Raw genomic sequence first — 26,002 nt, 5'->3', positions numbered from 1 at the left:
ACCCTGCTGAGGCTTCTGTGGGGAGTGGTGTGGGTGGTTTGGGGTCCCCGCAGTGGTGACCAGCCAGCTCATGCAGGACCACCGCTTGTTGCAGGGATTAGTGTTTGCCGCTGTGGCTCGTGCTGGAGGCAGAAGCTCAGGGATTGACCTCTCCAGGCTGCCTCTGGCACTGTGGCTCCTGGCAGGAGCCCCTGGTCCTGCAGAGCTCACACCAAGCTTGGTCACACTGCCAACACCATTCATTACCTGCTTGCTACCTGCACAGTCCCTGTACCCACCAACCTGTGTCCTTCTGAGGATGGTGAGGTGTGAAAAGGCAATGGTGAAGTCTGCACAGCAAAGCAACTGCTGCTTGTCCTCTCTTGTGCCCCCCATTGTCTCTGCTCAGAATGTTGGTCCGTGGCTTCCTCCGGTGGGAGCTGTGGGTCTCTGAGCCAAGGCTGGAGGGGCTGAGCCTTAGTGCTGCTACCACAGAGCTGCTCAGAGGGTCTCTGCCCCATTCCTGTTCCAGTCTTGCAGGCCGATGGTGTTCAAACACCTGCTTGACGTCCCACAGACTTTGATGCTCTTTGTGGGCACTGCCCACTTTGCCCTGGGAAAGCTGCTGGTGCAGCCCCAACTTGCCCTCCTGGGGGGTGCAGCTGCAGTTGTGGTTATCAGCACTTGGAAAAGCTGGATGTAGGAGTCGCGGCAGAGAGCCAAGCCAGCACTCTCTGTTTCCAGAACCTGGAGCGGTTTGTTTATGGCACGCTGTGATACCCACCCTGCACCACGATCTGCATCCAGATAGACCCACAAAAGCCAGGGGGTCCCTCCAAGTGCTGCTCCCAGCCCTGGAGGGGTTCGGCTGGGATTGAGCACACAGAGAGGTGATGGGGGATTCCAGGGCTTGTTACCCAAAAAACATAAAGAGCTGATCCTTGTGTAATGGGCAAGGGAAGGCAACAGCCCTTGGGACTAGAGAGCAAAGTCAACACAGAGTCCAGCCAGCTTGGACTGACCCAGGTGATCATGGTCAGTGGTTCAGAGCATTTCTAGTATCCAGGTGTTGGCTGGTGCCATTCCAGAGAGGTTGTCTAATAGGTATGGTCTTGGGAAGACTGGACTGTTTTGGAATTGGAGTTGTCTCTGTGTATGAAGGGACTGTGTGATGGGCACAGCATCTCTGATGGCTCAGGAAGCATTCCTCATCTGAGGGAACAGCATGAAGCTGTGTCAGGGAGGTTTAGGTTGGATATCAGGAAAGAGTTCTTCCCCCAGAGGGTGGCTGGGTACTGAACAGGCTCCCTAGGGAATGGTCACGGCCCCAAGGCTGCCAGAGCTCAGGAAGCGTTTGGACAACACTCTCAGGCACAGGGTGGGATCGTTGGGGTGTCTGTGCAGGGCCAGGGATGAGATTTAATGATCCTTGTGGGTCTCTTCCAGCTCGGGATATTCCGCGATTCTGTGATCACAGCCGTGTCCCCTCTCCCAGAGAGATGCCCTGCTTTTTGATGTTCTTCAAGGTACCTCCCTTTACTCCCGTGTGTGCAGTACTGATGTGCAGGGCATGCGAGGGAAGGCTTCTGAGAGAAGAGGGGCTGTTTTCTCATGGATTGGGTGAAGTTTGCATAGTGAGTTGTGTAGGTCATGATAAATATCACCTCGTGTTGGTACTTGCCTTGGTTGAGCTGGGAGTGTTGCTGAGAGGCAGAGATGTCATGGTGGGGTTAGAGATGCCTCGGATGCTGAGGCCAGTCTGGCGTCTGCACTTTGGAAAAGCTTGAGAGTTCTGGAAGGTGTCAGGGAGGGAGCTGTTGGGACAGTGCTCTGGAGGGCTCAGTTCTTAGAATGAGGTCAGTGGGGTGCAGCTGTGTCTGACTGCAGCCTTAGGGAGAGGGAACCCTGTGCCTTCAGAGTTCCCTTGCCAGCGCTGGTGGGGCTGCACAGCTGGAGCTGAGCTCAGGCGCATTGGGAACAGGGTCTGGCTGCTGAGGTAGATCCCCAGGGAGTGCTGTGGTGGGAGGTTGAGCTACCTGTCTTTCCATCTCACTCTCTGCTGGGTTTTCCCTTCCAGCAGACCCTGTCCCAGCATCACAGCAGGGTTTGGTCTGGGTCTTTGACAGTGTTTGGATGGGGGCTGGAGAGCAGCAGCTGCTGAGAGGTTTCTGGATCTTCCAGACCTCAGAGCACAGTGGCACCAGCTGCTGCCACCCGTGGCATGCTGATGACACAAAGGTAACAGTTCCTAAGTGTGCCCTTCTCCAGAGTGACACAGCATTGTCTCCTTTTGTTGCTGTAGAGTGTTTATAGCTCTGCTGAGAGAATCCTTGCCAAGGTCATGTCCTGCAGTGGGTACCTGTGCTGGCTCAGTGCTGACTGTAACACTGGCTATGCCTGTGCCGGTCCTTGACCTGGAGAAATCCCCCTCCTGCCAGCTTTGCCCGGGTGGAGGCTTTATCAGCCTGGCCTGGGCGGGGTGGCTATGCCCAGGAAGGGTAGCTGTGCCCGGGCACGCTGCCTCTGCCTCCCTTTGATCTGTGTGTGGTCAGGTGGGTCTGTTTGTGTGGCTGCAGTGGTGGCCACAAGTGGCCTTGGTTTGTGCGGCCTCTGCTGTGTTTGTGCAGCCTCTGACCTGGTTTCAAGGCTGGGTTTAGTGTCCAGGGTTGCAGTGTCCAAGGGAGTTCCACCATGGCTTGGATAATGAGTTGGTTAATTATTAGTTGCTGTGTGGGGAGACCAGATGTGTCTGGCACTGGCATTCTGGAGCACAGGGTAGATGAACCTGCTGCGCATCATCCCGTGGACCAGGATGGGGTGAGGAGGTGAATTTGGCCAGCCAGCCCCTTTCTCCTGACAGCCTCCCAGTGGCATGTGGGTGCTGGGAGCTGTGGGTGTGTGGCTGAACCCCCTCCAAGCTGTCCTCAGGGCACAGGGAGCCATGGTGTCCGAGCTCTGGGATAGAGGGTGCTGATCCTGCCTCCTCGGTGAACAGCACTGCTGTCCTACAGCTGGGGTCTGGTCTGTAGGTCCTGAAGATGTCCAGGATGACCAGCTGACCAAGGGACATCAGATGCAGAGTACCTCCTTTATGTCCCTGTCTGCTCTTCTGCATGGCAGGGGCTCTGCCCACCCCACCTCCCAAATTTCTACTTTCTGCAGTAGAGCTGCCTGTGCCTGGAAACCTCCATCAACAGAAGCTTCTGGGGAGTAACAGAATTGTCCTGAATTTCCTCTTCCCAGGCCAGTCTGGACTGATCTCTTGTATGGTTGTGTAGTGGAGCTGAGGATGCTGTTGGGCTGTGCTGAAGCTCTTGGTATGACAGTGGCTCCCTGAGCCCACTGCTTCAGTTTTGGAGGTCAGGTGCACCTGGGGAAGGCATTGAACTGCAGCACAGATAGCCTGGTCCCCTCTCTGTGGTTGAATGCCAAAAAGAAGACGCAGGAAGAGTGAGCAGGTGTGTTTTCATCTGGAATTGCAGGTGAGGCAGCCAGTCCAGCAGTGAAGCTATGCAGGGAAGCTATCCAGTGCTACATGAGCTCAGTACTCAGTGGGGTCAGTCCCAGGCCGTGTCTGCTGCTGGATGAGCTGGCACCAGGGCCCGGGCACTGTGTTTGCTTGCTGCCTGCTTTTGGGTCTGGTGGATTTGCTGCTGGAGCTCGGCTGGGCTGGGCTGGCGGGAGTGAGGAGCGGGCTGTGTTGTGGGGCCGAGCACAGTCCTGTGGGCCTTACGTTGTCAGCTTTTATTTGTGTTAGGGATTACTCAGGGGCCTTCTCAGCAAGTCAAAAATCAAAGTGTTGCAAACTCTTGAACCTGGGTTAAAAACCAAGCAAGGATCTGTTGGGATGGTTGGTGCCAGAGGCAGCTGGCACTGATGGGGCAGCTTGTCCTGATCATCCCTGAGCAGATCCAGGGAGAGCCCAGCCAGCCCTCTCCAGGGCTCTCCCTGCCTCTCCTCCTTCTCAAGGCCAATCACCGAGTGTGTGTGTCTTGTGCTCCACTCAGAACCTGCCAAAAACCTGCTGTGTGTAGTGAAACATCACAAGTGTGTGCTTCCTGCTCCCATCAGGGAATGCTGGGGACAGAGAAGGCCTGGATGATGCTTTATCTGTCACATTACCTGCCAAAGAGGCTGAGCAGGGCAGAAGTCCCAAGTGCAGGAGACAGCTTTTTTTAGACCCAGTGATGCAGCTGGAAATACAGGTGTGCTGTTACCTTTTGGAAAGGGCTCAAAAATGTATCATTTTCCTCCTGACTGGTGAATTGTTCTAATAAAAACATTACTTCTGCCTAAAAAAAGGAAAGGGCAGGTGAAAGGCGCTGCAGAGAAATGATTCCTCAGGGAGGCTATAAATAACCTGCTGTTCCTGCAGCAGACTTGGGGAGTGCTTGTCTGTAACTCCTGGAAAAGGAGTGTTCCTAAGTCAGCTATGGAAGGTAAACTCCGGGTAGGAGCATCATGCTCACACCTTTCTTGAACATGATGGATGAGTGTTGTGGGCGCTGGTGGCTGCACAGAACAGGGACAAGGGCACAGTGCCAGGTTTGTGCCTCGTGCTCTCTGAGCAGCTTAGCCAGCCCTCTGGCAGTGGGAGCAGGAGTGGGCTCTTCCCCATGGCTGTGGGCTGCCCAGTGAGGTGAGAGAGGTGGGATGAAGCTTTAGGCTGGAGATGGAGGAAGAGCTGGTGCTGTTGTGTGTGCAGCCTCCCCTAAGGAGTCACGAGGGCTGGAACAGGAGTTGGGTGAGGGCAGGCGCTGGTCGGACCCTGTGCTGCCTCCAACACAAGATAGATGCTCCCAGGGCTGGAGCCCCTCTGCTCTGGGAGAGCTGGGGATGTTCACCTGGAGAGGAGAAGGCTCCAGGGAGAGCTCAGAGCCCTGCCAGGGCCTGGAGGGGCTCCAGGAGAGCTGGAGAGGGACTGGGGACAAGGCATGGAGGGACAGGACACAGGGAATGGCTCTCACTGCCAGAGGGCAGGGATGGGTGGGATATTGGGAAGGAATTGTCTCCTGGGAGGGTGGTTTGGGTACTGCTGGAGCAGGCACTAGGAGTTGTGGTTGTGGGGTTGGGGCTGCTGGGACAGATCTGGAGCCACCCTCCCTGTGGCCTCGGGTGACACTGGAGCAGTGGCAGTGCCCAGGTCACTGTGTTTGATTGCTGCCTGCTTTCGGGTCTGGTGGATTTGCTGCTTCCCTTCTGAGCCATCTGAGATTCCCATTCCTGCAGCAGTCTGTGGCCACAGATTTGACAGGTTTATTGGAGGTTCCTGAAGGTGCAGAGCTCCCACAGATTTCAGGTCTCCAAAAATCCTTTCTGTTTGTATGTAATAAACATGCAGGAGGTGCTGCTCCTGTGGGCCCTGCCCTGGAGCTGGTGTTGGATGGAAGGTCTGACCTCACCGAGGCGAGTGAGGGACTAAGGTTTGTCAGGAGGGGCTGCTGGCTGCCTCTGGTCCTCAAGGTATCCTGCAGGCTCCTGCTCCTCCTCCAGATGCTGTGTGGCAGGGTGGGTGGGTTTCCTCAGGGCGTGCTGGATTGCCACAGCCTCTGTAAGCCCATTGCAGCATGCTGCCAGTTCCATGAGTGCAATAACTAACTGTGTTTGTGTTCAGTCAGAAGGTGGCTGATACCTGCCGGCAGCTCCGGCGCCTGCGGCGTGCCAGGGCAGGGCTGGGGGAGCTGGCACGTGCCCCAGGTGCCCTCAGCTCTGGGGTCTTGTGCAGCCCGTGCTCCTCAAAAGGGTGTCTGCTCGGCAGTGCTCCCCTCGTCCTCTGTGCCTCGGGACAGGGGATGCTGAGGGGTTTTTGTGCTGCTGCAGGGCTGAAGGAAGGGCTCCAGCCAGTGGTGCCCGGCCGCTGTGCTGCCGTTGCTGCTGCCCTCGGCTCGGCCGCTCCTCCCCGTGTGGGGCTGCGGCTGCGCGTGGGGTCCTCGTGCAGCTCTGTGGCTCTGGAAGGGTGGGAAGAACCAGGTATCTGCCTGGAGGGAGCAGGGAGGCTGCACCAGGGTCCTTGCTGGGATCTTGAGGGTAACCTGATGATTTCTTCTCTCTGTCTGCAGATTCATTTGTGAATAGCCAGGAATGGACCCTGAGTCGCTCGGTGCCTGAACTGAAGGTGGTGAGTACTTGTGGCTTGTGCCTGGGATACCCCTGCTTCCCCAAATCTTCAGGAAAGCCCTGCATTTTCGTGTGGCCAGGAGGAAACACACAGAAGGTTCAGCCTCAGAAGGAAGAGGGGAGCTGGGGCTGCCACCATGCCAGGGAAGGACTGATGTTCCTGGGCAGCCCACGCTCTGAGGGTGAGGCAGAGTTTGTTGATCAGGGAGAGAGCGCTTGGATGTGAAGGTGAGAAGGCACCACTGGAGCTGCTCGGCCTCCCTGCTGGCCCTGGTGCAGCAGAAGCAGGTGCAGGTCCCAGGTGTGGCTCAGGAACAGGCCCTGGTGCTCACCCCAGAGCAGCCGTCCTGGCGCGGGAGGTGTCACTGCTCCTTCAGAGCCTCGCTGAGCTCTGCACTGGCACTCCTCCTGCCTGCTGAGCTGTGCCTGCCCTGCAGCAGTGCTGGAGGATGGCACTCGGCTCTGTTCTGCCAGACTGAGGGGATGAGGCTCCCCAGGTCTGTCAGCACAGGGTGGGTGTCCTCCAGTCACACCATTGCAGGGTTCACCAGCTCCCTGTGGGCTCTCAGGGGTCTGCCCCTGTCCCTCCTGCCCCACCTTACAGGCTCCTGGCATGTGCCCTTCAATTCTTTCTCCCTTCAGCTTTTGCAAGATTAACCTTTTTCAATATTAGTCCAAGAAACAAAGGAACAAAATTCTTCTTGCAAAACATTCCAGCACTGTCCTGCCACACTGTCTAGTACCTGCAGTTAAGTGAGAATCAAAACAAACCTCAAATATTCATTTGTTAGTTTATCTGTGAAATGCATTTAAAAGTCATTCTCACAGCTCTTCGGGTGTTGCTGCCTGATGTTGGGGTTCTGCAAGGCTGCAAAGCCATGCTGCCAACTAAACCATCCTAAAGCTTTTAGTTCTTCCTCAAGTGGCACAGCCCTTTCCCCAGGTTTTGCATGACCTCTGGGGATCTCTGTTGCTCCAGGATTTGATCTGGCCAAAGCAGCTCTTCTAAAAGCCTGGAGGCCTTTTGGAGTCCTAGTTTAGAGTGACAGAATCATTTGGGTTGGGAAAGCTTTTGGAGATCTTTGAGTCCAGCTGCTTCCCCAGCACTGCTAAGGCCATCACTGACTCTGTCCCCTGGTGCAACATCCACACAGCTTTTAAATTTCTGCAGGGAATGGGGACTCCACCCCTCCTGTGGACAAGCTGTGCCAGGGCTGGACAGCCCTTTCCAGGAAGGAATTTTCCCTCTACCTTTCCCTCTACTCACCCTGACCTCCCCTGGCCCAGCCTGGGGCCGTTCCCTCTCCTCCTGTCCCTGTTCCCTGGAGCAGAGCCCGACCCCCTGGCTGTCCCCTCCTGTCAGGAGCTGTGCAGAGCCACAAGGTCCCCCCTGAGCCCCCTTTTCTCCTTGCTGAGCCCTTTCCCAGCTCCCTTCTGGGGCTCCAGCCCCTTCCCAGCTCTGTTCCCTTCCCTGGACATGCTCCAGCCCCTCCAGGTCTTTCTTGTTGTGAGGGGCCCAGTACTGACTCCAGCAAGAAATGTTGCCAGGCTTCACTTCCTTCCCATTTTCAAACAACTCTGCGTCCTCTGTCTCTCCACAGGAGTTGAGGGTCTTGCTGCTCTCCCTGCTTGTGTTCCCAAGCATTCAGGATACTTTCTCCAAGGTCTTTGAATAATATGATGTACTTAAGATACGTTCAGCAGTTTTCCCTCCCTCAGTTTCTCCCCAAAAGCTCCCTCCCAGTGCTGGAGGCCAGGAGGAAGCTCTGACTGAGCAGTTCTTGCAGAGGGGCACTGACGGTGCCTCCTGGCAGGACTTGTCCCCTGCCCCTGGCACTGGGCAGTGCCAGCACAGTGCCGACTGTGTTCCCACATCCTCCCAAAAACCCTGGAACAGAGGCTCCCACAGTGCTTACACACCTTGTTTGGCTCCAGTTTGCCACCTCTCAGGGGCTGTGTTCCTCAGGATTGTCAGTTCTGTGGCTGGTTTGAAGGTCCAGGTGAGCTCAAGAACACGGCAGAGCAGCAAGATTTTGGTGAGATGCAGGTCAGGGTTTGTACTATGTGCAGACAAAGTGTAAGTGCAGCCTCTGTCTGAGTTTTAGAGCTAAATGGCATTGGAGTGTTTATCTTTGCCATGGTATGGCACCCTTGCTGCTGGGCAGCCTCGGGAGCCGCTCGTTGGCAGAGGAGCCTTGGCCAACCTGGCACTGAAACCTGAGCTGCCTGCCCAGAGCTGGGCTCTCGAGTTCCTTCTGTGAGACCTTCTGCAGTTCTCCCACCTAGAGTGTTGTGTCTGTGTCAGAGGCCCCTAAAAAAACATGGACATGGCCCTGGAGTAAGTCCAGAGGAGGCCATGGAGATGCTCTGAGGGCTGAAACCCCTCTGGAGCCAGGCTGGGAGAGCCGGGGGTGTTCAGCCTGGAGAAGAGAAGGTTCTGGAGACATTAGAGCTCCTTCTAGTGCCTGAAGGGGCTCCAGGAAAGCAGGAGAGAGGCTCTCTCCTGGGACAAGAGCCTGGAGTGGCAGGACAAAGGCGAATGGCTTCCCATGGACAGAGGGTAGGGTTAGATGGAATATTGGGAAAGCATTCTTCCCTGTGAGAGTGGTGAGGCCCTGGTTACCCAGAGAAGCTGCCCCTGGATCCTTGGAAGTGTCCAAGGCCAGGCTGGATGGAGCTTGGAGCATCCTGGGGTAGTGGAAGATGTCTCTGTTCATGGCAGGGAGTGGAACTAGATGAGCTTGAAGGTCCCTTCCAACACAAACCATTCTGAGATTCTGTGGTTCCGTGACTGTCCTGACCAGAGCTGAGCGGCAGGGAGGGCTTGGGCAGAGGCTGGGCTGTTCCCCTGGCCCATGACATGGGCATGGCATTGGTGCAGCCCCTGCCCAGCGAGGGGATGCAGGTGCAGGGGCAGGACAGGCAGGGCTGCAGCCTGTTCTCTCTGTGCTGTGGAGATGCAGGTGATGCAGGACAGGCAGGGCTGCAGCCCAGCCCCTGCTCTCTGTGCTGTGGAGATGCAGGTGGTGCAGGATGGGACAGGGCTGCAGCCAGCCCCTGCTCTCTGTGCTGTCACCTCTGTGAATGTGCTGTCGGGGTCTGTGGCTGCTCTCAGGTGGTAGATGGGCACTGGTGAGAGCGGCCAGGCATGCCCTGGGAGCCATTGGTCAGTGCTCCCTGCTCCTGCCGTGCGCTGGCTCCACTGGCACCAGAGGAGCTGCGGGCAGGGTTGTGTCCTGGGCTCTGCCAGCCTGGTCTGTCCACGGGGCTGGGGCCTCTCTGCTTCTCACGGGGAGCCTGTGCCTGGCCCAGGGCGGCGGGAGCATTTGAGTGCCTGCCTGAGAGCTGGAGAACCTGCCTGGTGGTGACTCACCTGCCCAGCTCATCCCTGTGCCTGGAAGAGTTTGGCTGCAAACTTCCATGGTGGCAGAGGCACCTTTAGTGTTCGTAGCCGCTCCTGACTCCACATCTTCTGGCACTGGTGTGGTCATGTGAGTGCAACTGTACAAGATCACAGAACCATTAAGGCTGGAAAAGCCCTCTAAGATCATCAAGTCCAACCATCAACCAGCACCACCACCGTGTTCACCACTAAACTATATCCTCAAGTGGCACTTCCACATTTTTTGAGCACTTCCAGGGATAGTGACTTGGTTCACCTTCAGCTAAAGGTGACCCTTCCTTTTTTGTGGAAAAGGGATACCTGATATCCAAACTAAACCTTCCCTGATCAATTTGAGGATGTTACTTCTTGTCCTGTTGTTAGTTACTTGGGAGCAGAGCCAAATTCCCACCTGACTGCACCCTCCTTCCAGGAGCTGTGGAATGAGAAGGTTCCCCCTGAGCCTCCTTTTTTCAGGCTGAGCCCCTCCCTCAGCCAATTCTCATTAGACTCGTGCTCCAGATCCTCCAGTAAAGACCTGGTCCCACAATTAAGCAGCATTTAATGGTCAGGAGGACACTGACAACGAGCTGGGCTGGGCTCTCTGACTGACCCATCCTGGGTCACCCACCTGCCTTTCATAGCCAGTCCGAGGGTGCTGCAGTCAGATGTGCTTCCACCCAGTTCCACTCGGTGCTCAGTAGCTTTCTCCTGTGCTTTGGTTGCTCGTTGGTGCTGGGTGTTCCCGTGTGGGCGGCACCATCGGCTCTGCTGGCAGATGCACGTAGCGGTGCTGCGGTGCTGGTGCCTCGGGCATGAGCACATGCTGGGCCTGCACCCAGCGTGGAGCTGGGCTCAGCTCCCCTTCTACTGGCAGCTGCTCTCCAGAGCTGCAGCACCTCACAGCTGGGATGTGTGGGCTGGGAAAAGAGGTTTTTCCCCTTCTGAATTGACTTGGGATGGCAAGTGTTCCCTGAGGAGCAGAAGGGCTCTGATGTGGAAGAGCTGATGTGGCTCTGACAGGGCTGTGCCTGTTCAGGTGAGGATGAGAGGACTCACTGCCCTCTGTCCAGGTGACTGTGCCCCAGTCTCAGCTGCTCTCTGCCTGACTGAGCCCGGCCAGTGCCCTGCCTCCCACCGAGTACTGGGCTGGGTCACACCATCCCTGTGTCCTCTCAGGGACACCTGTGCCTCTCATCAGTGTGCCCCAGCACTGGTGCTGTCACCTAACGAGGCTGGCCTTGTGCACAAGGACACGTGCTGGGCACACGGGTGACATGTGCATCTGTTCCAGGGCATCGTGGGGAACCTGTCCAGTGGCAAGTCGGCCCTGGTGCACCGCTACCTGACCGGCACCTATGTGCAGGAGGAGTCTCCAGAGGGTAAGGTCTGCTTCCCAGGGTGCCTGGGGATGGGCTGGGATCACTCCTCTCCATGGTGCAGAAGGTGATCGCCGTCCCTGCACCTCCTCCACTGCCAAGGGGCTCTGCAGCCCCCCCAGCCCTCGTTTGGGGTGTCTCCTGCTTGCACCCCCCCTTGCTGACGGCAGCTTTGCTCCCCAAGGTGGCCGGTTTAAGAAGGAGATTGTGGTGGATGGCCAGAGCTACTTGCTGCTGATTCGAGATGAAGGGGGCCCCCCTGAACTCCAGGTAGGAGACCTGTCCTCCCTGTTGTCCCTTCCCAGCCTCCCTGCCGGGGGCTGGGGGAGGTGGCGCTGCGAGCCCGGCACATGCCCGGCTCTCCAGCTGCCCGGCCGCGCGGTAATTCTGCCGCGTCTCCTCAGTTTGCTGCCTGGGTCGATGCAGTGGTGTTTGTCTTCAGCCTGGAGGATGAGATCAGCTTCCAGACCGTCTACAACTACTACCTGCGGCTCTGCAGCTACCGGAACACAGCGGAGGTGCCGATGGTGCTGGTGGGCACACAGGGTGAGAACGGCGCTTGGCTTCCCCCACCCCAGCCTCGGGCGGGAGCGCTGGCGCCCGTCCCACTGGCCCCCTGAGCACGGGAGCATCCTGCTCTGTGAGCCTTACCTGGGGCTGAGGGACGGTGCTGAGGCCCCAGCCCAGGGCCCTGAGGAGGCAGTTCCTGCTCACACCATCTCAGCTTCCCAGAGAGAGCTGCCTCATTCCAGGGAGCCGCTTTCCTCTTGAAATGGTATGTTACCATGGTGCTGCCTCCCCCAGCTCTGCCAGCACAGGCAGGAGGGGGCCTGGGGTGGAGAGTTTTCTGTGTGACAGTAGACAGCAGGAGCAGGACATGGATGTAGGGTAAAACTGTCCTGGCAGGACAGTTCCTGAGTTCTGTGTAACCTGTTCCTGGCCAGGAAGAAGCTCTGAGGCCAGGAAGACAGGCAGGAGCAGTGGGTGGCAGTCACAGGGGGTCTGTTCCAGACACCCATAATAAAAGCAGAACAAAGGTGTTAAACTTTGGATATTTAGAGATCATGGAATGAATTTTGGGACTGAATGATCTTGGCTCAGGAATGAGGTGGCAGCATGCACTGTGGAGGTGCAGGAGTGGGACAGGTAACAGGGTAGTGGTCACGGTTGTCCCAGACAGAACCAGGTGAGGTCCTAGCCTCAGTACAGCACACAACCATCTGGAGAACTGGAGGAGGGCTTCCTCACAGTGCAGGTCCTAGATCTCCTACCCAAAAAGGTTTGTTCACAGCCTCCACTTGTCTCTGGCTTGTCTTTAAGGAGTTGGATTCCTCTTTGGAAAGATGTTGTTCCAGAACAGGCAAGCACTTGGTGGCTATGTGGGATACAAATTGAGCCTGTATTTTAGAGCTGTCCAGGAATTCCTTGGCTGTGGAGACATCTCAGCAGAGTAGACTTTCTCGTTAAACCAGGAGGATTTGTCCCTTGTATTCTTTAATATGTAGGGCTTGGTCATGAGCCCTAAAATGTTGGAGACTGACAAATCATTTTATTTGGCAGCTGGGGCTGCCTGGCCTTAGTCCTCACACCTCCCAGAGGTGTTCTGCCTCTGTCTTGCTGAAATGTGGGTGGCTGGGTGGTTTGGGAAATTGAGTCAGGCTCATTTACAGAGATTCATCCATTTTTCTGCAAACGTGGGATTTGTGATCACAGGCATTCATGGGACAGTGCTACAGAGGTGGTTCCTCTGTGTGAAGAGAGGGAGGGAGGCCAGAAGTGTCATGGGACCTGTGGCTGGGTGGGACAGGGTCCTTGCCTTTCAGCTCCTGTCCCTTTGGCTTGCAGATGCAATCAGTGCCACCAATCCCCGCGTCATCGACGACTCCCGGGCACGGAAGCTCTCCAATGATCTGAAGCGCTGCACGTACTACGAGACCTGCGCTACCTACGGCCTGAACGTGGAGAGGGTCTTCCAGGACGGTAACTGCACCGCGTCCGGGCAGTGCTGGGGTCCTGCAGAGGAGCTCGTGCTGCCTTTGGAGTAGGAAAGCAGCACCTGGACAGCTGGGTGGGGCAGCTGTTCCTCATGGGAACAGTGTGAGAGAGCATTCCTGCTTGGGCTTGGAGAGGGGTCTGCAGCACAGTGATGCTGAGGGGCACAGGGAACCTGCTCCATCTCCTGGGGGCTTGCAGTCTGCTTACATTAACTGTGAGCTTACCCTGGAGGAGATTGTGTGTTCCCTCTAGTGACAGCACAAGGCGGAATGGCCTGAAGCTGATGGGATGAGGTGTTTCTGGAGTGGGTAAGCAGTTCTTCCTAGGGAGCACTGGTGGTCATGATGCAGCTAGTTTGGCATGTGGTGGATCCTGGTGCAGCTGGTTTGGGATCTTGTGGAGTCCTGGCAGTCACAGACTCTGTGAGGACCTTTCCTCACATGGCAATCCAGTTTCCATCAGACTTGCCTTTACGACTTCTTCCACGAAAGTCACCACCGTGGATCCCAGCAGACCTAGCCCAGGCAGGCCCGGCAGGATGTCCACTTCCCACAGCAGGAGTGTGAAGGGCTGCTTCCAGAGCTGAGGTTGCCTGCTGGCCTGTGCTGTGTGGAGTGTGCTGCACCTTTGTTTCTAGAGAGCCCTTCCCTGCCACTGTCCTGGGTCACACCCAGTGGCCGCTGGCCTTTCTGGGGAGCTGGCACGAGAGCCTGAGGGCGTGACCACCCTGGCCCTTGGTGTTCACAGACAGCTCTTCCCACATGTGCATGTAGTGTTGCAGAGCGTGGGGGATGCTCCAAGACAGAAAAGCTGGTGTCCATCTCCACCAACTGCACAGGGATGCTCCAAGGGCGGGGTGGCCTTGGCTGTTGTGCCACCACAGCTCAGGCAGGAGCAGCAGAGGCCCTGTTGCTCAGAGCAGCTCTTGGTGTGTGGTGTGTGGTTGAGCTGTGCTGTCTCTGGTCTGAGCACGTTGCAGTGGGCCTGATGGTGGTGGGGCTCTTGTGGCCGAGGCTGTGTGTGGGCAGTCAGGCTGCTGAAGGTCACCTTGGGAAGGACACCCCGCAGGACAACAGGGGTCGCTTCCTCCTTGCTGGTTTCTCACGTCCTGGCAGAATTCCCCCTGGAGGTGCTGTTTGCTTTTTGGGAATTGTGCTCCTCCATCCTTCCCAAGTCCACAGATGTCACAGGAACTTCTGCAGTGAGAGGATGGGATCTTGTATTGCCAGGTCTTGCCAGATGGTGGCCCTGGCACAGGCAGGGACAGTGCCCTGGGCTGTGTCCTGCAGTGTCCGGTCAGCTCCAGGACTCCCTGAGGAAGGCCTGCCCTGTGGGATGGTTGGCTTGGTCCCCTCATGGCAGAGCCCACGAGGTGGGGGCTGGTGTGGAATGTGCCTTCTGCCCTCTTGGCTCCAGTCAGGTCTGCTTAAAGAACTTTATTCTCAGGGTTACCCTCACAATTCCTGTCTGCAGAAATCTGGGGTTCGGATTCAGCAGATGCCAGGACAGTTTGCAAGGAGCCATTGGTGTGGGGGGCCTCAGTTCTTGGGCTTCATTTGAAGGGTGTTTCTATACCAAGGAAAGGTCAGGGAGCCCCTAGCCATGGTCACCTTGGTGATGTTCCTGAGGAGGAGGAGGAGGAGTGACCCAGCCCTGATCCTGAGGGTGCAGGAGGCACAGCAGCTGTGCTGCCTTGTGGTGTGGGTCACTTTTTGAGCTTCAGCTCTGCTGCACATCGCAAGTGCATGGTCCCACCTTTCCTCTGCGCAGCAGAGGACAGCCAGCGGCTCCATGGCCCAGGAGCTGTGGCTGGGGTGCATTGCTGCTCTCCCTCGTCCCCCTCAAACATGGGGCTGCAGGCCCAGGCTCCAGTGTGAGCTTCCGGGAGGCTCTGGATCCCCTGCCCAGGGGTCATCTTCCATCCCAGTGCTGGCTGCTGTGAGCTCAGCCCCCCAGGCAACAGCCAGACAAAGCCCTCAGCCACTGCTGGCTGGCAGAGGCTCTGCCCATCAGTTATCCGGTACCACTGCTGCTAATGAGGAATTAACCATGAGGCCAGTGAGACCACACTGGAGGGATAACATCTCCCCAGTCCTGAAATGAGGCACCTTGAGGTGACCTTCACCTTCCTGCGTACCGGGCCCAGGCTCTTCTACTTCCTGAACATCAGACAGATTTTCTGGGATAATTTCTGCCATCCCTTAAAGCTGTCTGTTCGGTTTCTCTGGTTGCTGTACAACCAGAGAGGTGTGCCCTGCCTGCAGGGCCTGAGCAGCACCACTGCCCAGTGTCACTGGGAGCACCAGCACCTGAGCATCACTCAGTGCTGCAAAGCAAACCCAGCACTGCAAGTCTGGACAGAGGATGTGCATGCAAAGGTCCCTAGTGACCCACCAAGGATTCTACAAACAGCCCCACAGGAGGTTCATTTACAGACCCACAAGGCCCAGACCGATGGAGGTGGCATTTGCCCAGGCAGTTCAGTCCAGTACCTGGCACAGAGTTGCCGTGTGGGGTGACTGAGGAGTGATGGGCTGGCCAGGGGCTCTCCTGCAGCAGGCCTGGGTTCATGGTGTCCATGGGAAGTTGCTGTTCTGTGTGATGCCCGAGGGGGCAGGTGGCCTCTGGGGACTCAGCCTGAGCAGTGCAGGCAGCACATCAGTCAGGGGAAGGGCCTGCTTCTCCTTGAAGCCCTCCAGAAGTCTGTGGGGGAGGAAACTGCTTTGTGGACTCTGACCCTGTCCCTTTCTCCCTTTTCCAGTGGCTCAGAAGGTGGTGGCTCTCCGGAAGAAGCACCAGCTCTCCATCGGCCCCTGCAAGTCCCTGCCCAACTCACCCAGCCACTCATCTGTGTCCGCAGCCTCCATTCCTTCTGTCCACATCAACCAGGTGGGGAATGGGAGCGGGGAAAGCCAAGGACCTCTTGCTGAGGTGTGCTCTCCACACCCTCAGTTCAGCAGGCAGCAGTTCAGCCCTAGACTCATAGCGCTGCTCTGGGCTGGCTCTGTGGTGTCACCCTGCTGCTGCTCCCATGGCCCAGAGCAGCTGTGGCTGCCCCGTCCCTGGGAATATCCAAGGCCAGCTTGGAGCAGTGGGGCTTGGAGCAGCCAGGTCTAGTGGAAGGTGTCTCTGCCTGCAGCAGGGGGTGGAATGAGATGTCCTTGAAGGTCCCTTCCAACACGAAGTGCTCCATGATTTTATGATCGTGTGACAGTTTGATGCTTGCCCTGAGGTCAAGTTTCATGTCTAAACCTTTGGGTGTGGCTGGTGGTGCCCAGGCCGTGGTGCTTTGGCAGGCACGCAGCAGAGCCGTGAGCGGCGTGTAGGAGCTGTTGGGCAGCTCAGGGTGGGCACAGCTGCTCAGCTCCTGCTTCCCCAGACCCAGGAAGCTGATGGTCTGTGTGCACAGGCATCTGAGGGCTACAGAGGGGGCGTACATGTGGAGAGGTGGCTTCAGTGTGAGCTGAAGGAGCAGAACAGGGAAGGAGGTTCCCTCCCCTCTGCCAGAGGAAGGGCTCTGTGCTGTTGGTAAGGTTTGCCAAGGTCTTGGTGGGGGGAGGATGGTGATGTTCTGTGATCCTGGAGCAGAGCTGAGGCAGGACAGGCTCCGTGGTGAGGGGCTGGGGGAGGAGATCCTTCAGGCAGCCACCTCACTGCATTCAAGCTTTCCTACATTCCCAGTGCCCACAGAAATGCTGTCTGTGCAACTGGTGAGGAAGAAAGCAGAGATCCTGGGCTCTATTGCTCCCCAGGGCACTCAAGGCAACAGATTCCATCTCTGCAGCAAGTGGCACATGGATTCACAGGATCTGTGACAGGGGCTGCAGGAAATCTGCCTCTGACTGAGTGACAGCACATGTAGCTGCTGGGTTTTCCATAAGGGATTGCCTTTGAAGCTCTGGGTGTGTCAGAGCCTCCTAGGCCTGGGAGGACTCCTGGGCCTCCATAACAGGAGCCTGTCCCTGCACAGCCCTGAGCCATATCTGCAGCCTACCTGATTGTAGAGGCTTCTAAAGCTGCATTGCAGGTAGGTGAGTGCAGGTTTTTGCCTGCATCTTCCTGGTGCTCCATGTCACCTGGATACCAGCAAGTTCAGGTAAAGTCTGTGTGCAGGTGGATGGGCTGCTGGGGAAGGCTGCAAAGCCAGGTTCTGTCAGAGTGTGCTTGTGTCCAGAGAGGTGGGACAAGTGGGGAGACATCCAAGGTGGGGAGCAAAGTCCAAGGGAAATACAGATTTGAGTGTCTCTGGTAATTTGAGGGTTTTATTAGCAGATTGTGTAGAGTTTGAGTCTGGTTGGGAAGGAGAGGCTGCCTGTGCTGGAAGGGAAGCAAGAGGCTGCTGGCCAAGGTCAGCATTTCTCAGGGGAGCTGGACACTTGTTTAGTGTTTGCTTCCAAAAACAGCTGGGAGGGAAGAGACTCTGAGGAAAGTAAGCACTTGGCTGGTTTAGCTGAGGAATGAGTGCAGAGATAGGCCAAACCTGACCTAAAATACACAGGTGTGACATCAAAGAGCTCCTTAAGGAAAGGCAGCACTGAACAAAAGGGGTGGATTTAGGACTGGCTGCGGGGAAGCAAATTTTGGAAGAATTTTCTAACTGCACGTCATGAGCTTTGTGAGGAGTTTGCTCAGAGCCCTCCCTGCTTTCCTCTCCTTTCCTTCCCACAGAGCACCTCTCAGCACGGCTTGCAGACGACGTCTGTGTAGAGGTGAATTCTGGCTGCCTGCTCGGGGACAGACCTTTGCTCTCTGTACCTTGCTGTGCTCCTGGCTTGGCTGGAGGGACGTAGGGAGCTGTGGTGGGAAGCAGAGCTGTGAAGGGAAGTAACGCAGCGTGCAGCTCGCAGGGTTTGCTTGATGGCCCGTGCCCCACCGGCCTGCTCTGTGCCCGCCCAGTGCCCCCCTGCCCTCGACAAACCTGGCCCCATAAGGGTGACCAAAGTCAGTTTGTGCTCCTGGCTCTTGTGTGGTCCCATCACCAGCCCCTGGTGTTTGCATGTTTCTCCCCCATTACTAAGGACCCTTCTGAAAATAGTGAAGCAATGGTGAGTGATCCTAAAATGCTGTGAAGTGTTTGCCTGTTCTTGCATGGTCTCAGAAGTGAGTTCTGGAGCTGCTCCCTGCTGTCCTCAGGGAAAATCCAAGTGGCTTTGGGAAACAAATTGACCCACCTGGTGGTTCTGACAGGGAAGTGGGCAGAGCAGCCCACATGCTCAGGTGTGTGCTCAGGCTGCCCACGTGGAGGGCACTGTGCCAGGGGGGTACTGGGGAGCAGTGTCCTGGTGTCCCATGCTCCTGGCCCGGCAGGACACAGTGGGGCAGCTCTGGGAGGGGGTAGATGGGCTCGCCCTGCCAGGAAGGACCAGTGGGAGGGTGACAAGGTGTTTGTGGAGCTGAGCTGAACTCTGTCATACCTGAGGGCCTCACCAGGGTTTCTCATTTGCTTTTGCAAGTCAAAGAGCAGTAACTGGCACAGGGAAAACAGGAAAAAGGCTCTCAAGGAAGAGTTTAGGAGCACAGGACTTAACATGGTGATGAGGTGGAGAGAAGCCAGACAATAAACACAATTAGGAGCTTTGCCTTGTGCCTCAGGCATCAGTGCGTACAGGTGAGACATGCACTTGGGACAGAAGGATCCCCTTCCCTTCCACTACTGCTTGGGGGGGCAGGAGGAGTCCCTGGAGCACTGGGACTGGCATCTGGGGGTCAGGAGGTGGCCCTGGAACAACAGGATTGGCATTTAGGGACAGGAGGAGCCCCTGGAACTGGGATTGGCAGTACTGCTTTGGGCCTGCTCTGGCCCATACTGTGGGGACAGCGCTGTCCACTGGAGCTGCCAGCTGAGAAGGCACTTTTCTTGGAATGGGAACAAGGAGTCCCCCACAAAGGGCTTCTTATGGTAGGTAGGAGCTAGGACCCAGCCCTGCTCCTTCTCTTGTTCTCCAGAACAAGAGAACAACTTCCAGAAGAGGGAACAATTCTTCTGGAAGTAGCTTGACACTACTGGCTGAGCCAAACTAACTTTTTTGGGCATGGCCACTAGTTGTCTGGTCTGTCAGTTGGACCAGTGCAGCGTGGTTACTGGGAGAGGAGGGAGTCCTTGTTAGCCATCTGTCTGGAGGATTCCCTTCTCCTGGGCAGTGCTGCTGTGGATGTGTCCTGGTCTCCTTGCACAGTGCATGATGATCTTGGGAACCAGCCAGAAGCCCTGCTTCCATTTCTGCCTTTGGGAGTTTGGGGTTTTTTCTCCTATTCTGCAGCGGTGCCTGGAGGATGTTGCTCCATCCATGGGGAGGGAAAGGGAGCTGTAGGAGCAGGTCAGCCCTGCTCAGGGTTTTCCAGCAGCTCTCATGAGTCACTAGGTGTGCTCGGTGGGTCCCTGACCCTGGCTGCCGTGCTCAGCATCAGTCTGGGATGGCAGGAGCCACGGCCAGCCCTGGAGTCCCGCATTCCCTTGGGGACACAGGTCTGTCCTTTTGGCCTTCCCAGCAGCTTGAGGGGTGTGGGTCTGCACCTGCTGGAGCAGGCACCTGGTATTCCCCAGAACCAGCAGCCCCAGGGAAAGCTCTTGCCTGCTGCCTTGGGCTCTCCTCTCTGTATCTTGCCCACACCTATTGCTGAGTGGGTGGGTTGGCTGGGTTTGGGAATCCCACTCTTCACTTGGCCCTGACTCCCACCTTGCTCCCTCCTGGCAGCTCCTGGCCCTTGCCTGCAGGGAGGGGATGGGAGTTTCTCGGGCCAGTGGGTGCTTGCAACACCTGCAGAGTTGTTCTACCTGATTTCCTCACTTTTGCTGCCCCATTCTCAGTCTTTCTTCAGGGCCTCTGGGGTGCCTTTGGGAGTTCCCCAGGCTGTGGGTGAGTCAGTGTTGTGTTTGCTGTGGGATGGCAGTTTGTGTTTCTGCCAGGAAACTGGTTCCCAGCAGCTGACAGGAGGTAACACAGGTACCCAATGCAGGTACCTGACAGGCTGGTGGAGGGAATTGGGTGCCCCCTGGGCCTTGGGAGCTGCTGCCATCCCTGCCGTGCTCTGGGCTGCCCAGTATGATGGCTCTTCTCTGATGGCCTCGGTCTGCCTTCCTGCACAGGCTCTTGGGGAGCACTGGGAGAGCCTTCATCCAGACTTCAGTGAGAGATCAGATGAAAGAGGTGGAAAAACAAAGTTTGCAAGTGAAATGAAGCCCCAGGGGCAGCTCACCTGAGCTGGTAACAGTGCTCACTGGCCTGCTGTGGCACGTTCCGTCAGAGTTCAGGAGCTGCAGCGGTGGGCGTTGCCATTTCCTCATGGAAGCCCATGTCCCATTGCCTGCCTGGCTCATGGTGCCCACTTTCCATCGTCCTTATGCTCCTCTGGCTTCTTCCTTCTTCCTGCAGACACTGGGTTGGTGTTTGTTGTTTGTCTGTGCTCTTGCACTCAGAGCCCTTCCCAAACTCCTTGTTCCACCTCGGGCCTTGTTCCGCCAGGAATTACTGCTCTGAGCTCCAGCTGAGTTCTGCCCTTCCCAGGCACCCGTGGGCTGCTGATGCTCTTCCACCAGTTACACACTAGTGGGAAGTATTTGTCCCACAGGCACTTGCCAAGTTTCCAGTTCCCACTGTGTTCTCATATTCCAGTGGTGGCCACTGGTGGATGTTCAGGTCCACGAGCAAAGTACCTGACAACAGCAGGCTTGTGGTACCGGCCCAGACCTGTCATCTTATTCTTCCACATCCCTGAGATTTGTCCTGTGTTCTTAGATCCCATAGAAGTTAGGGAGCTCCCTACTCCAGCAGAGCTCAGGATTGGCTCAGGATTGCCAGAGCCACTTGCTACCTTTGAAGGACTTCCTCTTCTGCCCCAAACTTGTGGCAGCTTGCCTTCATAGCCTGATGTGAGCCTTCCTCCAGCCCCAGAGCCTTTCCTGAGGATTGGTCTGCAGGACACGGGAAGCTCAAAGGCCAGTGTCCTTCATCACTCAAGGACAGTAATCTTGGCTCCAACACCAGGCAAACTTACAGGCAGAAGAAGGCTATTCTGGCCAGACAGAAATGACACAGGAAAATATAAACCAGGGTGTAGCAAAATTTCTTCCTTGATGCTTCAGTGTCCATCACCAGCAGCCCACAGAGTTTGTTCCAGCTGTCTGGCAGGAGCTCAGACTCTGCAGCCTCCTCGGAGCTGGCTCCTCCCCACAGTCACAGCATCCTGAACGTGCAGCCAAGGTCACCAAGACACACCACGCCTGGCCAGAAGCTGGTCGTGGAGGAACAGCCATGCCCAGCTCACTGTTGATGTGGCAGGTTGTCTGTGCTGCAGCATCCTCCTACTCTTCCTAGCATTGGAATATTTCACTTTCTTTGACCTCGTTGGCATGTGATGAGCCAGTTAAACACAGACATCTGTGACTTGGTGGCCGTGGCTCTCTGCAGCTCTTCTGATCACAGCACCTGCAGAACTCCTCCGTGGGTGTTGGACCCGGCATTGACAGGAGTTCTCTCTGCTGAAGGTTCAGAAGCCACTGGCAGGTGATATGTTGCTTCACCCCTTTGTGTCCCTGGTGGTCTCCCCTTCCCTGGGACTTGGCAGCAGAATCTTCTTGTCCAGTGCAGGGTTCCTCACCCTGCAGAGGAGCTCCCAGGAGAACTGGACAAAGTTCCCAGCCTCTTGTACTTGTGGAAAAGCACAACCAGGCCAGGTTCCCTTTTGTTCTGTGTTTCAGGACTCCAGAAGTGTTCCTATTTCCAGACAGGCTGGGATGGTCTGAGCCACCCACCTGCTCACGACATGGAATTTTTTTCCTTTCTCTGCCTTCATGAGGAGGAAACTGAAATGCTGCTTGGGTGGCTTTTTCCTCTCTTAAATTCTCATTGTGTGCCTTCTCCCATATCTCTTGTTCAAGATGAGGGGATCCATGGCTTGGGTGAAGGTTGCACCTCTCTCTGAGACCGGGCTGTGGGTCATGGTCACTGCTCTGCCTGTGCAGCCCCTTTCACACTTCTCTGAACTGCTTGTCTCAGAATAAGGCTCTGATCCCACTGGGGATGGAGGTCACTTGCAGAGCCCCTTCAGCAGATCATCACCCTGCATGGGCCCCACTCCTGCTCAGAGTGTAGGCGGGATGGAGGAAGTCACTGGGCCATTGATGCCACCACTCTGTAGGGAACGCTGCGTTCCAGGACAGATGAATGGAGACGAGAGATCTCTGAAGGCTGCTCTTAGAATATCAGGTTTATTAGGGATGGAGAAAGGTCTTGCTTGGAGCTGCCAGACGCAGCACGTGGCAAGGCTTGAGGGGATGGGGGAGGGGAGAGACAAGAGGATGCTCTAGGAGACGGTGGAAGTTCTAAGAGGGGGGAAGTTCCAAGAGAGCGTCTGGCCCCTCAGAGACCCCTTATCAGGGGACTTCAAGGTGGGCTGGAGCAAGACTTGGGCCAATGGGGTCACAGACACTTGATGTTTCAGGGGAGGGTTACAGGTGTGGAATGAACCATACATTTTGGGGGTTGAGATGGAACAGTCCATTTGACTTTTGGACCTATCTGTAGGTAAGGGTATTGTCCAGCCAGTAGGGAGAATTGTTTTCATCCTGGCTGTACTATTGTGAATCTTTTGCCAGACAATCATATTTATTCATCCTTCCCAACATCACTCTGCAAGTGTGGAGCTGGGAGGAGGTGGGCTGCCCCTTCTGTGGTGCTGGAGCTCACCTGCCCTTCTAGGGGCAGCTCCTCCCTGTGTTTGTGAAATGCTTTTCAGAGCTGCCAGGGAGCTCGGGCTGCCATGTGCCATGTCATAGTGAGGTGTCCTGGGCTGCAGACCTGGAATCCTTCCATGCCAGTATAGTTTCTGGGGGTCCCTAAACCCCACACTGAGTGAGCAGCCTTGTCTGGAAGAGATGTGTTGGTGACGTGGGTGCATGGCTGCACGGTTGGATCTTCCTCTTGCTCTGAAGTCCAGCGAGGTGTTGGTGAAGCCCCTTGTGTTCCCAGACACAGGCCACTGCAGCCATGCCTGTGGTGGTCTGCAGGCACGGGAGGCGTGTGCCAGCCTCGGGCTGTGCTTGGAGAGATCTCCAAACCAGCAGCAGAGATGGGTTTCACACAGAGGTTGTGCTCAGGGCGTGGCACTCTGTGCTTCATGACACAGGAGAGGTGAAGGCTGGAGTCCTGAGGACACACATCCCCACTGGCATCATGGCTGTCCCCATGAGACAGGGAATGGATGAGTGGGACTTGGAGCTTGGCAGGCTTTGGGCTGCCTCACAGCCTCATGCCTCAGGGGCTCAGTGGAGAGGAAGGGAGTGACTGCCCAAGGAGAGTGACCCTGATCCTGTGTTCTGGGAGTAGGTGGAGGTGCCCTAGCTGTGCCCCTCTGCTGGGCACAGCTACGTGGGACTCTGCTGCCTCAGGTCTTGTTCCACACCTGTGTTTGGAAGGGATTAAGCTGTGTTTCTCTGGCTATTTGCTGCCCTTCTCTTTGATTTCAGAACTTGAACATTTTACTGGTGAAAACACTAGAGCAGTAAGAAGTGAAAGGCTTCCCAAGCCCCCCTGTTGATCAGGAGCAGTGCCTGGCAATAGACTGTGAGCTCCCCATCCCTGGAAGTGTTCAAGGCCAGGTTGAATGGGGCTTGGAGCAATCTGGTCTAGTGGAAGTTGTCCCTGCCCATGGCAGGGAGTTGGAATTAAATGGTCTTTAAGGTCCCTTCCAACTGAAACGATTCCATGGTTTTTAGGATGTCAGTCAGCCCCAGTCCTGCGCAGCACGCCGTGCCCTGGCCTGAGGCCACGTGGGGCAGGTGGTGTTCCTGCGGTCGTGCCTCCAGGTGGCCTGTCTCCGACCTCTCTGACCATCCCTCTCCTCCTCCAGGCCACCAACGGTGGAGGAGCCTTCAGTGACTACTCCTCCTCTGTGCCCTCCACCCCGAGCATCAGCCAGCGGGAGCTGCGGATCGAGACCATCGCTGCCTCCAACACCCCCACCCCCATCCGCAAGCAGTCCAAGCGGCGCTCCAACATCTTCACGGTAAGAGGCACAGGGAGCCCAGGAGCTCTGGGGTGGGTTTTCAGCAGGGGAGAGGGCAGGGGAGTGGGTCAGGGCAGCCTGAGCCCTTGGGCTCTCCTGCACAGTAACCCTGCTGTGCTGGCAGCAGTGCGTGTGCGGGAGGGACCTGCGTGTGCAGGGACCGCGGTGCTGCAGGCAGAGCGGGCGTGCATGGGGAGCATCTGGGAGCAGGAGATTCCTCACACACATGGGAGTGTGCAGGGTGCACTCGTGTGGGTGTGTGGTGTGTGTGAGCTCCTGCTCGTTACAGGGAGTGCAGCTGTGCGTGCACAGCACCAGTGACGCTGCTCATCCTCTCTTGGGGCCGCTGGCCTCCTTGGTGGCACGGAGCCCCTGCTCGGCGGGCCTCCTGTTTGGTGCTAGTGATGCTGTGCCAGTGGTGCTGTGCAGAGCTCAGTACCTGGCATAGGGCTCCACTCACTCCCGTTCCTGAACCCTGTGTGACTTGAGCAGCACACGTGGGAGCTGCTGTGGGTGTGGAGGGAGGGAAGACAGAGGGGAGGCAGCGAAGCTGTGGGCCCCAGGTAGAGCAGGGTACATTTGCAGCCCTAAGCTGTGCTGGTTGCCTTGCAGCCTGCCTCTCTGCACGCTCTCGCACCACACACATGCCGTCCATGCAGCGTGCACAGTTCTGCCCTCACACTCACCCTTGCTCTGAGCACAGCCATGAGTGTCCCCTCGCTGTGAGCACACGTGTCCCAGTCCCATGTCTAGTGCAGGTGTAGCCTCTGTTCCCTGTGTACATGTGCAGGCTCCGGCCTTGATCCTCTCCCCATCTCAATGTGCTTTCCAGCCACCATTGCTCAGCACACTGTGTCTGCTGTTTGTGGAACCAGCCACAACAAAGCCCTTGTACCTGTTGCCCCTTGTGACCAGCCGCTGTTGGTCTGAGCCCAGACCACACAAATTCAGTGTCCTGTGCCCCATTCCTCTCACTGCACCATTGGCATCCCAGATTCCCCACTCCTCGTGCTGGAGTGTGCCCACCTCCCTTGGCTTCTGACATCCTGGCAGCTTCTGCGCTGACCTCCCAAATGCTCTGTGCATTCCCCCGGCTGCAGCTCGTGCCCCCCAGCTCTCTGTGCCTGCCCAGGCCCACGCTCACGCTGTCTGCGTGCTGTTGGTGGGTGGGCTGTGCTCCCCATCCCTCTGCCAGCACACGGCCACCCGCAGCAGTCCCCGCTCCCAGCGCATGGTTGTTCCCTCGCTGCCTTCCCCGCGCTGTGCTCACGCCTGCTGGAATGCCCGGTAGCTGTCTGTGCCCGAGCCCACGCTCCCCGTGCACGCAGCGCTGGCGGGTGCCTGCCCGGCCCCGCCGTTCTCTCGCTGTGCTTGCCGCCGTGCCGTGCCGTGCCGTGCCGTGCCGTGCCGTGCCGTGCCGTGCCAGCCCCGTGCTGCTCGCTGCGCGCCGATGCCTCTGGACTCGCCGCCGGCTCGCGTTCATGCTCTCCGGAGCCCCGTGCTCGCTCGCTGGGGCGGGCACACGCTTGGGGAGGAGGAGGGCGGCTTGCTGCGGGGCTTGCGCTTGTTCGCTGTGGACGCCATCATGCGTGTGGGGCTCTCAGGCGCTGCTCATCCTGGGCTCACGCTTGCTCTCCGCCACGGGCTCACCTGTGCTCGCTCGCCACGGGGCTGGGGCTGGGGCTCACCTCACCTGCTTGCTCGTGTGCTGGTGCACATCCATGGCTCACGTTGACGTCTTCACCCATCTGGTCGTGGCAGCAGCAGCAGCTCCCGACACCTCCCACAGTGGGACAGGACCAGGAAGGGCGGGAAGGGAAGGAGAGGGCAGGCTGTTTTCTGCCACTAGCTTTTCCCAGGCAGGCAGCGCAGGTGTAGCCAGCAGCCTCTGACCTTATGGGGTCCCCAGGTGGTCACAGGCCTTCCCGAGGTGCAGTGCCCGGCCCAGTTCTGGGAGCTGCTGCAGCCCCAGTCCTGAGCTGTGCCTGACTCCTTTGCTCCTCTTCTCTCCTCTCCTCTCCTCTCCTCTCCTCTCTCCTCTCCTCTCCTCTCCTCTCCTCTCCTCTCCTCTCCTCTCCTCTCCTCTCCTCTCCTCTCCTCTCCTCTCCTCTCCTCTCCTCTCCTCTCCTCTCCTCTCCTCTCCTCT

At 57.2% G+C, this 26,002-nt stretch overlaps 1 protein-coding gene across 3 annotated transcripts in view; it reads left to right on the top strand.

Moving 5' to 3' along the window:
- Nucleotides 1-26,002, top strand: part of AGAP3 (ArfGAP with GTPase domain, ankyrin repeat and PH domain 3) — a 108,624-nt gene that overhangs the window by 33,038 nt on the left and 49,584 nt on the right. For all 3 annotated transcript variants that reach the window (XM_021538996.3, XM_031503774.3, XM_085572868.1), the window contains exons 2-8: nucleotides 6,039-6,097; nucleotides 10,773-10,860; nucleotides 11,042-11,127; nucleotides 11,262-11,403; nucleotides 12,703-12,837; nucleotides 15,614-15,741; nucleotides 23,701-23,856. In XM_021538996.3, coding sequence (XP_021394671.3) covers nucleotides 6,039-6,097; nucleotides 10,773-10,860; nucleotides 11,042-11,127; nucleotides 11,262-11,403; nucleotides 12,703-12,837; nucleotides 15,614-15,741; nucleotides 23,701-23,856 — 794 coding nt within the window. The remainder of the gene's footprint in view (nucleotides 1-6,038; nucleotides 6,098-10,772; nucleotides 10,861-11,041; nucleotides 11,128-11,261; nucleotides 11,404-12,702; nucleotides 12,838-15,613; nucleotides 15,742-23,700; nucleotides 23,857-26,002) is intronic.

The sequence above is a fragment of the Lonchura striata genome, chromosome 2, assembly GCF_050655825.1.
Source record: "Lonchura striata isolate lonStrDom1 chromosome 2, ASM5065582v1, whole genome shotgun sequence".
NCBI lineage: Eukaryota > Metazoa > Chordata > Aves > Passeriformes > Estrildidae > Lonchura > Lonchura striata.
This window is presented reverse-complemented; position numbering and strand designations above follow the sequence as displayed.